The sequence below is a fragment of the Camelina sativa genome, chromosome 8 (assembly GCF_030686135.1).
Source record: "Camelina sativa cultivar CO46 ecotype springtype chromosome 8, ASM3068613v1".
In the NCBI taxonomy this organism is placed as follows: domain Eukaryota; kingdom Viridiplantae; phylum Streptophyta; class Magnoliopsida; order Brassicales; family Brassicaceae; genus Camelina; species Camelina sativa.
In genome coordinates, this window is record NC_141887.1 from 4,376,615 (window position 1) to 4,388,925 (window position 12,311).

A 12,311-nucleotide genomic window follows, 5' to 3' on the forward strand; every position below is an offset into this window, starting at 1 on the left:
TGATCAAAATTTAAGCATCGTATATATGACACCAATGCGCATGCAAAAATCAAAATTTTGAACCTAACTTCATTTAATTTAACGGTCAATACTCATTACTAACAACTATTACCACAAAGTACTTTTACGGTTTTACCTCATCATCTTGATCATCTTCTACTTAATTTAGGTTTCCATATAGTGCATTTGGAGGCAGCAAAACGAGCGTCTTCATATTCAAACGTTGTGCCCCTAAGGCCAATATGCCACTACGACTTTTAAATCCTAATTAAGAACGTTGTCTCGCGTGTTCTTCATATTCAAATCATCATTATAGGGCCTAATTAAACATTTCCCACAAGCTGCTTGGTACAATATAAAGCCCATAAGACGACCCAAGAAATGTTTGCCAAACCAAATCCAAACGTTTGTAAATAAAGTTCACTAAAAAACTCATCCTGTAATCATGTATAGTGGCATGTTTTGTTTTTTGGGGGTGTAATTTCGATCATATATAATTTTAACGCTTCCTCAGTCGTAGACTTATTACTTTTGTGCCAATGACGAGAAGTTGTAAACACAACAAAAAAAAGGTCAAATAAGTCAGATAACAACCAAATGACTCAACGCCACGGTTTACATACAAGTAGATCCGTGTTTTGGAACGCTAACTTTAGGCAGGGGTTTGACAACGTCTCCCACACGGTTCCTCGAAAGTCGAAATGAAACCAGATTGGATCATTAGCACAATGCCACACACGTCACTTTGTTTTCCAACTTTCATCATCATATATACATATATATATATATATATGTATCATTGTTTTTTTTTTTTCAAATTCATCAGAACGTGGATATTTTTGAATAACCGGAGTTTAGCTAAACTAATCCCCGACTCCCCTTATCAGAACTACCATACCAATTGTTGATATTGGTTAAGATGTACATAATTTTGAAAGTGTGAGAACTTTATGATCTGAACAACAAATATAGATTTTTTCAAACTCTATTTTTGATTAATAGAAAATCTGTTTACAAGTTTGTTCTAAACAATTTTCTATTCTCTCAAACTCTCTATTTCAAGCTCTCTCTAAGTTCTTAGCTCTCTTTTTCTTAAAAACTAAAACTTAGTAGCTAAATAATCTCTCTTGTTTGTGCCAAAGCTTCACCAAGCCTCAGCACCCCTATTTATAGAACTAGGCATTGGCTATACAATAAGCAAACTACCTATTCTATTCCTAATAGGAATTTGGACAATTTCTTTTTTCTTTATGGATTAGGAAATTATTCTTTTTCTTTATGTTTACATTCTTATTGTAAACATGAAACTCCTTGATCTTCTAGATGCTTCTAGCACTTTCATGAATCCTCCTGCTTGTGAATCCATTCGATACTCTGTTCCCATACAAGTACTCTGTTCTTCTTAAGTTTTGTTCAAACCTTGCATTTTCAATCTCCCCCTTTTTAACTTTGTGCTTCTCATGCATTTGTTCACTAGCTTGTCCAAAAAACATCTTCAAGATTTTAAAGACTTACGATCACAACCTTAATGTTAAAACAAGATCTTACATCCATAACCAAGTCAAACTCAAGTTCATCACCCAAAACACAACAAGTTTGTAGACAAGAGTAGACAAGAAAACAAAATGTTATTACTCGCCCAGAATTGTAGCTCCCCCAGAATTCATAGCTCCTCTTGACAAACTTCTCCCCCTTCTTGAGAACACAAAAGTTAAAAACAAACCTCAAAACATCTTGGACAAGGGATGGTTCTGAATCAGCCTGTGAACTACATCAGTTAATCGCTGGAGTGCCTGAGCCGTATCAACCAATGCTCCATATGACATCTCCTCATTTTCTTGACCAATATGTGGCACTCGAATGCTACCCAACTGAATTACCTCAGAGTGTGAAGAAGATCCCTCATCCATTTGTCTTCGAACAGGCATAGGGTCTTCATTCTCAGGAAGCAATTTGTGCTTAACCGCATAAGCACGCCCAGTTCTAACATCGTTAGTGTAAAATTCAACAGCTACTTCTTCTTCTGCATCTGACCACTCACGCGGACCTTCTTGAAACTTAAGTGTTTCAAAAATTGTTCTGGGAAATATTACACACCGAGTAGCATCGTTCCAACTCATATCCATAATTTGATCATAAATAAGTTGTCCTAGATCAAACTGAATTCCTCGAACAATCTTATACACAACTTGAACACGTTTGACTGAAGCATGATTCCTATGAACAAAAGGAACCCAATTATAACCCACTAACATTAAAAGAGCAGCAACCTCTCCAGGTAAATCCTTAACTTTCAATTGACTCCAAGGCAACTTGTCTCGGCCACTTAGAACTTCTGCAAGTTCATCTCTACTCAGCCTATCTATAGTTGCATTGGCTTTCTTCTCATCATGAGACAATGATTCAAGATTAAACGCCTCATTAATAGCCCTAGGAGAAAACTCATACCAGTGACCTCTAACAAACACTTGAATTCCATTCCTAGCTTCCTCTTTTGGCATATTAGCATAAAACTCACAAACCACCTCTTTGACATACACAGACAGATCTTGTACCGAGCTATGCAACCCTAGATCCATAATCTTACTGATAATCCCTAATTCATCAGGTTGAGAAAAATCCAGTTGTCTTTCTTCTGTAAACTTCCGAGAAAAGAACTCTGAGTACCTTGCTTGAGCAGCTTTGGACACAAATATATTAGGCTGAAAACGAGTTCTAGCATGACCATTCTTGCTGCTAAAATTTCCAGACTTCAATCGTTTAGACTTGGAACTAGATCCCTTTGCATAACCACCTTGTTTCCTTATCCTTTGTTTCTTCGAATTTTGCTTGATTTGTTCTTGAACAGAAATTTCTTTGAAATCAAAATCCTCATAGTCAGAGACTATTTCCTTGCCCTTAAACTTTTCTTCCTCATTGATAGAATCTTCTTCTTCAAATTCGCCTACTTCTTGTATCTTTTGATTAGTTGTCGAAACTCCATCACTCATCGATTGCGTTTGATCTTCTTCAGCATCACTTGATTCATCAATCAGCTGAGGTCGATTTGCATCACCATCATTCCGAGTCACACAAAGATTTCTTCTTCCTCACACCAACCCACTTCGATTTGTTTTCACCATCCTCCTCTCCGATCCCCTTCTTTTTTTTTTCGATACACTCGATGCTTTGAAGAAAATAATAATAGTCTCAATATCTCTCAAGCAATTTTATTAAAAAAACGAACCCATTATATCGGTTTTGTCCTAAACCATAATTAAACACCACACATCAATTAAGTTATCCTAATATTGAGCTGTACCAAAATCTCATTACAACATCCTTCTGTACCAGCTTCCGAGACATCTTGAGCATATTTCACATCTCACAAACTCCAATTGAGTTTCTTATAGTTGAAAACCGATTAAAGTCCAAAGCTTTTGGTGGAAATATCTGCTAGCTGTTCCTCAGTATCAACATGTTCAATCAAAACTTGTTTTCTTTCAACCAATTCTCTGATAAAGTAATGTCTCACATCAATGTGCTTGGTTCTTGAGTGTTGAACTGGATTCTTAGAAATATCAATAGCACTCTTGTTATCACAATACACTTGTAATACTCCTGAATCCATACCAAAATCTGCTGACATCTGCTTCATCCACAATAGTTGAGTACAACAGCTTCCCATTGCTATATATATTCTGATTCAGCTGTAGACATAGATACTGAATCTTGTTTCTTGCTCAACCAAGCGATGAGATTATTTCCTAAAAAGAAACATCCTCCACTCATGCTTTTTCGATCTGTCACACTTCCTGCATAATCTGCATCACAATATCCAACTAAACCTTTATTTGATCCTTTAGAATACCAAATCCCAAGATCAACAGTCCCTTTCACATACTTCAAAATCCGTTTAATAGCTTCAAGATGTGATTCTTTTGGGTTCGACTAATATCTAGCACACATACCCACACTGAAACACAAATCAGGTCTACTTGCAGTAAGATATAGTAAACTACCTATCATTCATCTGTACTGCTTGACATCCACATCCTTACCATCAATATCCTTTGACAGTTTTAATGAAGTGCCATTAGGTATTTTGGCTTCTTTACATTTATCCATCTTAAACTTCTTAAGAAGTTTTCTAGCATAAGTACTTTGTGAAATAAAGATTCCCTGATCAGATTGAATAATTTGTAATCCAAGAAAATATTTAAGCTCTCCAACCAAACTCATCTCAAATTCTTGAGTCATACTACTCACAAACCGATCCACCAAGTCCTTAGAGGTACTTCCAAAAATAATGTCATCAACATAAATTTGCACCATCATGATATCATCATCTTGTTCTAAAATAAACAAGGACTTGCTTCAATCCATAAAGGGCTTTCTTTAATTTGTACACATAGTCAGGTCTAACTGGATCTTCAAACCTTTTAGGTTGTTCAACATATACTTCTTCTTGCAAAATCCCATTCAAAATGCATTTTTGACATCCAACTGATATACCTTAAAATTCAGAATACAAGCCATTCCAAAAAAAAAAAAAATTGACTCACAAGTCTAGCTACTGGAGCAAAGGTTTCTTCAAAGTCCACTCCCTCAATCTGCGTGTATCCTTGTGCTACCAACCTAGCCTTATTACGAACCACAACTCCATTCTCATCGATCTTGTTCTTGAAAATCCATTTAGTTCCAATGATATTCACATCAATTGGTCTACGAACCAACTCCCAAACATCATTACGCTCAAACTGTTTTAGTTCTTCTTCCATAGCAATAATCAAAAAATCATCTTGAACTGCTTCAATATGATTCTTTGGTTCAATCATTGACACAAAACACTCATAGAAAACTGTTTCTAGAATCGTAAAGTGACTTGTCATCTTCTTAAAATCAATTTTAACCCCTCTAGTCTTCATCTTCTCATTCAAATCTCCAATAACATCAGAGATTGAATGATTATTATGTACTTGCTGGACTTCTTCTGGTTTTGGAACAAGTGCAGAACTGTTGGATTGAGAATGATCATCGTGTGTTTCACTAATACTTGCTGATTCTGCATCACTGTTTGAATCATCATCATCTCGTACAGCCACAAACTGATCATCAAAAACCACATTGACTGATTCCATAATAAGACTTGTACGTCTGTTGTATATTCTAAATGTTGTACTACTTTCATCATAACCGAGAAACATGCCTTCATCACTTCTAGAATCAAATTTACCAAGATAGTCCTTGTCATTTAGAATATAACACTTGCAACCAAAAACATGAAAGTAGCTCAGATTTGGTGTCTTGCCTTTCCACAATTCATAAGGTGTTTTTGTCGTATCTCTTCGTACATAGACTCTGTTCACAATGTAACATGCGGTGTTTAATGCTTCAGCCCAAAATTTCTTAGGAACCTGATTTCCATGGATCATTGCTCTTGCCATTTCCTGAAGAGTTCTATTTTTCCTTTCTACTACTCCATTCTGTTGTGGAGTTCTTGGTGCCGAGAATTGATGTGTAATTCCATGTTGTTCACAAAATTCTTTCATAGCCTCATTTCGAAATTCTCCACCATGATCACTTCGTATTTTCTTGATTCCACCTCATTCATTAAGCAATTGCAATGCCAAAATCTTGAAACTATCTACAATATCTGACTTCTCACGGATAAACCGAACCCATGTGTATCTGGAATAATCATCAACTAGCACAAACACATACTTCTTCCCTGCTAAGCTTTCGATCTGCATTGGTCCCATCAAATCCATGTGAATCAGGTCCAGAAATGACTTTGATTGAACATCAGGAACCTTTTTGGGTTGAATTTTAACTTGTTTTTCCTGGTTGCAAGGTCCACACACCATGTTCTCTTCTCCTTTAAGCTTGGGTACTCCTCGAATAATTTCTTTTTTCAAAAGAGTTGTAAGGTTTCTTATATTCATATGACCAAGTCGTTGATGCCAGAGATCTATACTTCCTGAGCACTGTAGCATTTAATTGCATTTTTCTCCCACATGTAGCAGTTGTTTCCTGATCTCACACCATATAACTTGACATTACTTGATTCATCCAATGCTTTGCAATCCATTTTTGTGAATAAAACTGATAATCCTTCGTTACATAATTGACTAATACTTATCAAATTAGCGCGTAATCCTTGGACTAGATAAACATTCACGAGTTATGGAAGATCATCATCATGTGTTGTACCTTTGCCTTGTATGAAACCATGACTCTTATCTCCAAATGTTATTGTGCCTCCTTTCAATTTCTTAATATTCTGTAGGTTGCTCTTGGTTCCAGTCATGTGTCTAGAACATCCACTATCAAAGAACCAAGGTTCAAAATCTTCTTGTTCTTCGGTAATCATGGCCATGTTGCACCTAAATCCAGATCCAGAAGCCACAGTTGATCCTGACTGATATAGATCCGCTTTCTTCATCCAAATCTGTCTCCTCACTCCATTCCACAAAAATCTTCCTTGATGCCTCAAGTTATTAACCTTAGCCCAAAATTTGTAGCAATACCGTTTATAGTGCCCAATTTTTCCACAAAAATAGCAGCTAAAAGGCTTATTGGAGGCAGTTATAGATACTTCATTCCCAACATTATGTGTTCCAGCGAATACAAACTTGGTTGTCTTTTGTTTAGCCTCTCTGTTTTCTGTAAAACCTAATCCTCTATGAGTTTTCTCAGTTCTCCCATAGCTCAAAATCTTGTCAAGTTGCTTTGTGCCTGCGAACATATGAATCTTCCTATGCTGCTGATCTAATTCAGATTGTAATTCTGAAGATTTCTTCTTTTCTGTACATAACTCTTCTTCAAGCTTATCTGCTTTTGCAGACAGAACCAACTTTTCTTTCATTAGATCCAACGAGTCTTTAGCAATCTTTTTCTCATCTACCAACTCATTCTGTAGAGCTATCACAAGTGCTTCAAGACGAAGTTTCTCCTTTATCAACCCTTGATTTTCTTTTCCTAGAGCGATAAGTGTCTCTCGTACTTCTTTATAATTTTGTACAATATCAAGAACCTCTTCACCCTCTGATTCTGAATCAGTTACCTCTTCTCCGTTCTCAAACTCAGTGATTCCCACCATAGCCGCTAAATTTATGAGCTCTTCTTCACTGCTGCTATCATTATCTGAGTCATCTTCAATACTAATCATAGATTTCTCCTTCCTACCCTTAGAATTACCCACACAATCATCATGTGTATGTCCAGTACCCTTGCAGATTGTACATTTAGCATCACGTAGTCTGATCGTGGGACATTCACGGATAAAGTGTCCAAATCCCTTACACTCATGACACTGCATATCGGCTTTTTTATCTTCACCAGTTCTTTTAAACGAATTATTCTTCTTTTGACCTTGTCCTTGTTCTATCCTCCTTAACGCTCGATCAAATCTTCTCACAAGCAGACTCACAATATCTTCTTCTCCTTGATTAGTTACGTCTTTGCTAACAGCCAATGCTATCCCTTTTGGTTTCTTAATTCCATTAAGTTCCATCTCATGTGCTTGGAGCATTCCAACTACTTCACCATAGTTGAGACTGTCTAAGTCATGAGACACAGATAAAGCTGTCTTGTACCCCATGAATCTTGAAGGAAGACACCTTAAAAACGTTTTGACTAACTTCTGATCCTTATAAGTTTTTCCAAGTGTTAAGGCTTCTTGTGCTAGAGCACTTAACTTTGAACTAAAGTCTGAAATTGATTCATGTTCCTCCATCCTTAGATTCTCGAATCTGGAAGCCAACATGTCTTTTCTCGAGCTTTGTACTTTTGTAGTACCTTCGTATTGAATCTGGAGAATATCCCATGCCTCCTTAGCAGTTTCACATCCCTGAATTAATTCGAACTGTTTCTTCCCAACACTGCAATGAATAGCGCTTAAGGCTCGTGAATTATACTTAGATCTCTTTTGTTCTTCGTCGGTCCAGTCAGCCTCGGGTTTGCTTGCCTGATTCATCCTTGATCATCGGTTCTTCCCACTTTTCGAGAACAGTCTTCCAAGCAAGACGATCTATACCTCCTATTATAGATTTGATCCTCGACTTCCAAAATCCATAGTTTCCATCGTCCAAGACAACTTTATTGTTGTTGATCAGATCTCCGTAGCTCTCCATCTTGTCCGCAGAATCTCACCTGTAGTATTCCGAACAAGTGTTGCTCTGATACCAATTGAAAGTGTGAGAACTTTATGATCTGAACAACGAATATAGATTTCTTCAAACTCTACTTTTGATTAATAGAAAATCTGTTTACAAGTTTGTTTTAAACAATTTTCTATTCTCTCAAACTCTCTCTAAGTTCTTAGCTCTCTTTTTCTTAAAGACTAAAACTTAGTAGCTAGATAATCTCTCCTGTTTGTGCCAAAGCTTCACCAAGCTTCAGCACCCCTATTTATAGAACTAGACATTGGCTATAAAATAAGCAAATTACCTATTCTATTCCTCATAGAAATTTGGACAATTTCCTTTTTCTTTATGGATTAGAAATTTTTTTTTTTTTCATGTTTACATTCCTATTGTAAACATGAAACTCCTTGATCTTCTAGATGCTTCTAGCACTTTCATGAATCCTCTTGCTTGTGAATCCATTCGATACTCTATTCCCATATAAGTACTCTGTTCTTCTTAAGTTTTGTTCAAACCTTGCATTTTCATATTTTACATTAGTGCATTTGGTAAAACTCGATACATGTGTTACATCAAATTTATGCTAGTCATAATTCTTATGCATTGACAGCATTGTATGGCTGTATATATCTGTTTGTTTGGTTTGACATTGCAATTAAGGGAACCCTTCCATTCTATTTAATCCTGGTTACGTCTAATGTAACTATACGCATCAATTAATTCGGTCCCGTTTCCTTTAAATATATTACGTGATATGTGGGAAACTCTAAATTTAAAATTTCTGCCCGACCAAAGCTCTTTCAAGCCAAAAAAAAAAAAAAGGATAATGGATTTCTGAATTAATTATGAATCATATAACACTTATTTAAGGGCACTCTATATCAGTTTATTATATACGTCTCCTACCAAAAAAAAAAAATATTATATACGTCAGTGAAGCATACGTCATAAGTCTCTAATATGACAAGGAGAATTCTACGGACGGTTCTAATTTTTCCAGCGAGGCAACGACAAATTACTATACTATACAACATTATTTTTCAAATATTCAGTTGTTAAATTAGTTTAGGGATGAACTCCTCTATATAAAAATTAACTTCAATATCACATATATAAGAAACTCTTTCTGAATAATATTACTCTAAAATGGAGATTGAATGAGTTTCTGATTTTGTTACGTGTAATAACCTCATAATGTAAAAAAAAAAGTTACAAGTTCAACCACCGAATCTGTGTTACAAAAGTTGTTAATTTTGTAAAAAATTTAAGCACACGTTAATAAAAGAGTTTGGTCAACAATCATTGACTACACTAACTTAAGACACGTGTCGTATGATGAGAGGATCGACGGTGGTCATTAGTTTTAGTATTAATTAAAGAAAGGAAACAAAAAAAGAAACCGTCCAACTGATCACGTAACGAAGTCCATAATGTTTTTTCCGACAACGGAGCAATTATCCACAACGCTCATGTGCATTGTCTCTTACGAAACTCTCTCCTTTCGCTGTTAATCAGTCACGTGTCGTTCTACCTTTGCAGCGGAGCATGGATATAACAGTGTGCTGAGAAACATACGATTTTCCCCTAAATCCCGGTCCGGAACAGAGTGGTTTAAATTAATTTTCTTTGGTTCAAAGAAAATTAACATGATGGAACAGCGGAGCATGGATATAACAGTGTGGTTTAAAGAAAATTAATTTTCTTTGATCAGTACAGGTATTTGGAGTTATATACTGTATATTATATGCTCTAATAGAGATGATTTACATTTTTTTAATATATGCATGCAGTGTATATATATGTATAAGTATTATTCAAATGACGGCAATCTAGAACATATTTAAATACAATGTTTTTGAATTTAAAAAAAAATAAATGATCATAAATCAGTACACTGATGCAATGGGTCTTCGAAAATGACACATTCGTTAGTTAAATAATTTGTCAATGACTCTCAATCGTTTTCTAATTACTTCAAAATCTGATTTGTTAGATTTGTACCACTACCATTAATAAATACTATTAATTTACATTTAGTAGACTGTGAATTTTCTCCTCTTTTGAATAAATTTAAATATTCTGAAATACTCCATAAAGTAGACTAAAGGAACGGGTTAATAAATAATGTAATAAGCTGGACGAATAAATGTAGGCTTTTATTTTTATTTTTTTTTTTTTTGTGACTCGTGAGTCAACTTGTTTGATGTCTCTTTTGAGCCGGCATTTAAATTTAGACCTTTTCCTTTTCAAGAAAACTCTCTTTATATAAATTTGAAATAACAAAAAAAACTAGAGGCCATAATTATTGTTTTAAGTTGATAGACGTTATAATTTGACCAAATGACTTATATTTCAAACACGACAAAATTTCTGTTATGATTTTTTTTTTTTTTTTTTTTTTTTTTTTTTTTTTTGTGGTCTATAAGATATCGGGGATTTTTATTCTGGATAATTAGTTGTCTTACAAAAAATTATAATTAGAACAATGTAATTTTTGCATGCTTCTGTAATCTATCAGGCCACAAAAGACTGAGTCATTAGTTTGATTAACTCTATGTCTCTATTTGCATAACAAGATTATTTTAAGAATATAACATAAAGTTTTCTTCTTAATTATGACCAAACATTCATGTTTCTTAAAAATATTAATAAATTATATATAATGAATTTAAAAGACTTGGTAAGATACAGATGTCCACTAAATATTTCAGGGTAATTGTCACAACACTAATTACTTTATTCTTTACATTATGTAGTAGCAGCGAGAGTAAGTCAATTCTTATTATATATAATACTCCCTCTATTACATGATCCCTCTATTACATGTTGTTTTAAGATTTTTACCAGGATTAAGAAAACAATTAATAATGTATTGTTGACAACTCAAAATAATAAATGATATACTATATTTGGTATTTAGTCTGTGTGTTTTCTTATTTGATTTATTGTAAAAGAAAAATCATTAAATATTTATTTGATTTTGAAAATAAAAATGCATTAAATATACTAAGAAAATCATCCTTTTTGATACAAAATAAAATTCTAAAACATCATGTATTCCTAATACAGAAGGACTAGCTATTTACAGAAAAAATGTATAAGTTAGTTCATATTATTGAATAAAATAAGCTAGTTACTCGTGGTGTAAGAAGTAATTTATCATAGTAATTTTAAATACGTTTTGAAGAAAAAAAAAAAAAAAGGCGTGGGATTGAGAATGTTGCAAAATAGCTTGGTGTGGGGTTGGGGCCTACTTCCTGACCGTGATGATTCTTCTTTCTCTCCCAAACGATCTTACTTTAGCCTCAATGTGTAATTAATTAGTTTAATTTTGATTTGTTTGGTTTTCACTAGTTGAGTTAGAATATTATGTTTTCCCTAGAGTTGTCATTCATTCTAATGAGTTCTACAAATTAGCTAATAATTTTGGCAAGGATTTGCATGCTACGGATTGAAATCTAAACTCAACCATTTTTTTCAAACAATTTATATTAGATTAAATATGGATTAAAATATCTGATACTTTTATTTTTATCCGAAACTATATTGATGCGGATCGAACAAGTCCGCTCACAATAGATACATTCAGGCGTGTGTACTGTAAACAAATTTAATCAATGCGAGGATATATATATACATGTATCAACATTTATATTTTTTATAGAAACGAATACAAATGAAATAAAAACAAAATGAAACAAGCACAACCAAATACACATGTTTATCATCTTTTGGAACTATGTATCTATGTGAAATATCATAAGATTTATTAAAATATTTTCATTACCATATATACCAGAAAATATTATTAAAAATAACAAAAAAAAATAAGAAGTTATTACAGTTTAGCATTTTTTTTTATGTAACATGCATTATGTTGGTTTGAATTATATGTTCTAGTTTGTTTGCCATTTATATGTTAACCATATTTCTATGGCTTAGAGGGGGTATTCAACTTATATTTTAAAAGATTTTAGAGTATTATTAAAATCCTTTGTTATTCAACTTAGATTTATGTAAAATCTTTTAAAATCCTTTGTTATTCAACTTAGATTTATGTAAAATCATTTAAAATAACTTACAATCTCTTGTTATTCAATCAATGATTTATAAAACTGACTTAAAATCTACTGTTATTCAAAATTTCAGAACATTTTTATAAAATGCTACTTTACATGATTCTAA

At 33.8% G+C, this 12,311-nt stretch overlaps 1 protein-coding gene across 1 annotated transcript; it reads right to left on the reverse strand.

Moving 5' to 3' along the window:
• Window positions 1-6,163: 6,163 nt before the first annotated feature.
• LOC104709216 (uncharacterized) lies at window positions 6,164-7,957 on the reverse strand. Its single transcript, XM_087460978.1, has one exon. It carries the CDS (start codon window positions 7,955-7,957, stop codon window positions 6,164-6,166), a length of 1,794 nt encoding a protein of 597 aa, XP_087317104.1.
• Window positions 7,958-12,311: the final 4,354 nt, after the last annotated feature.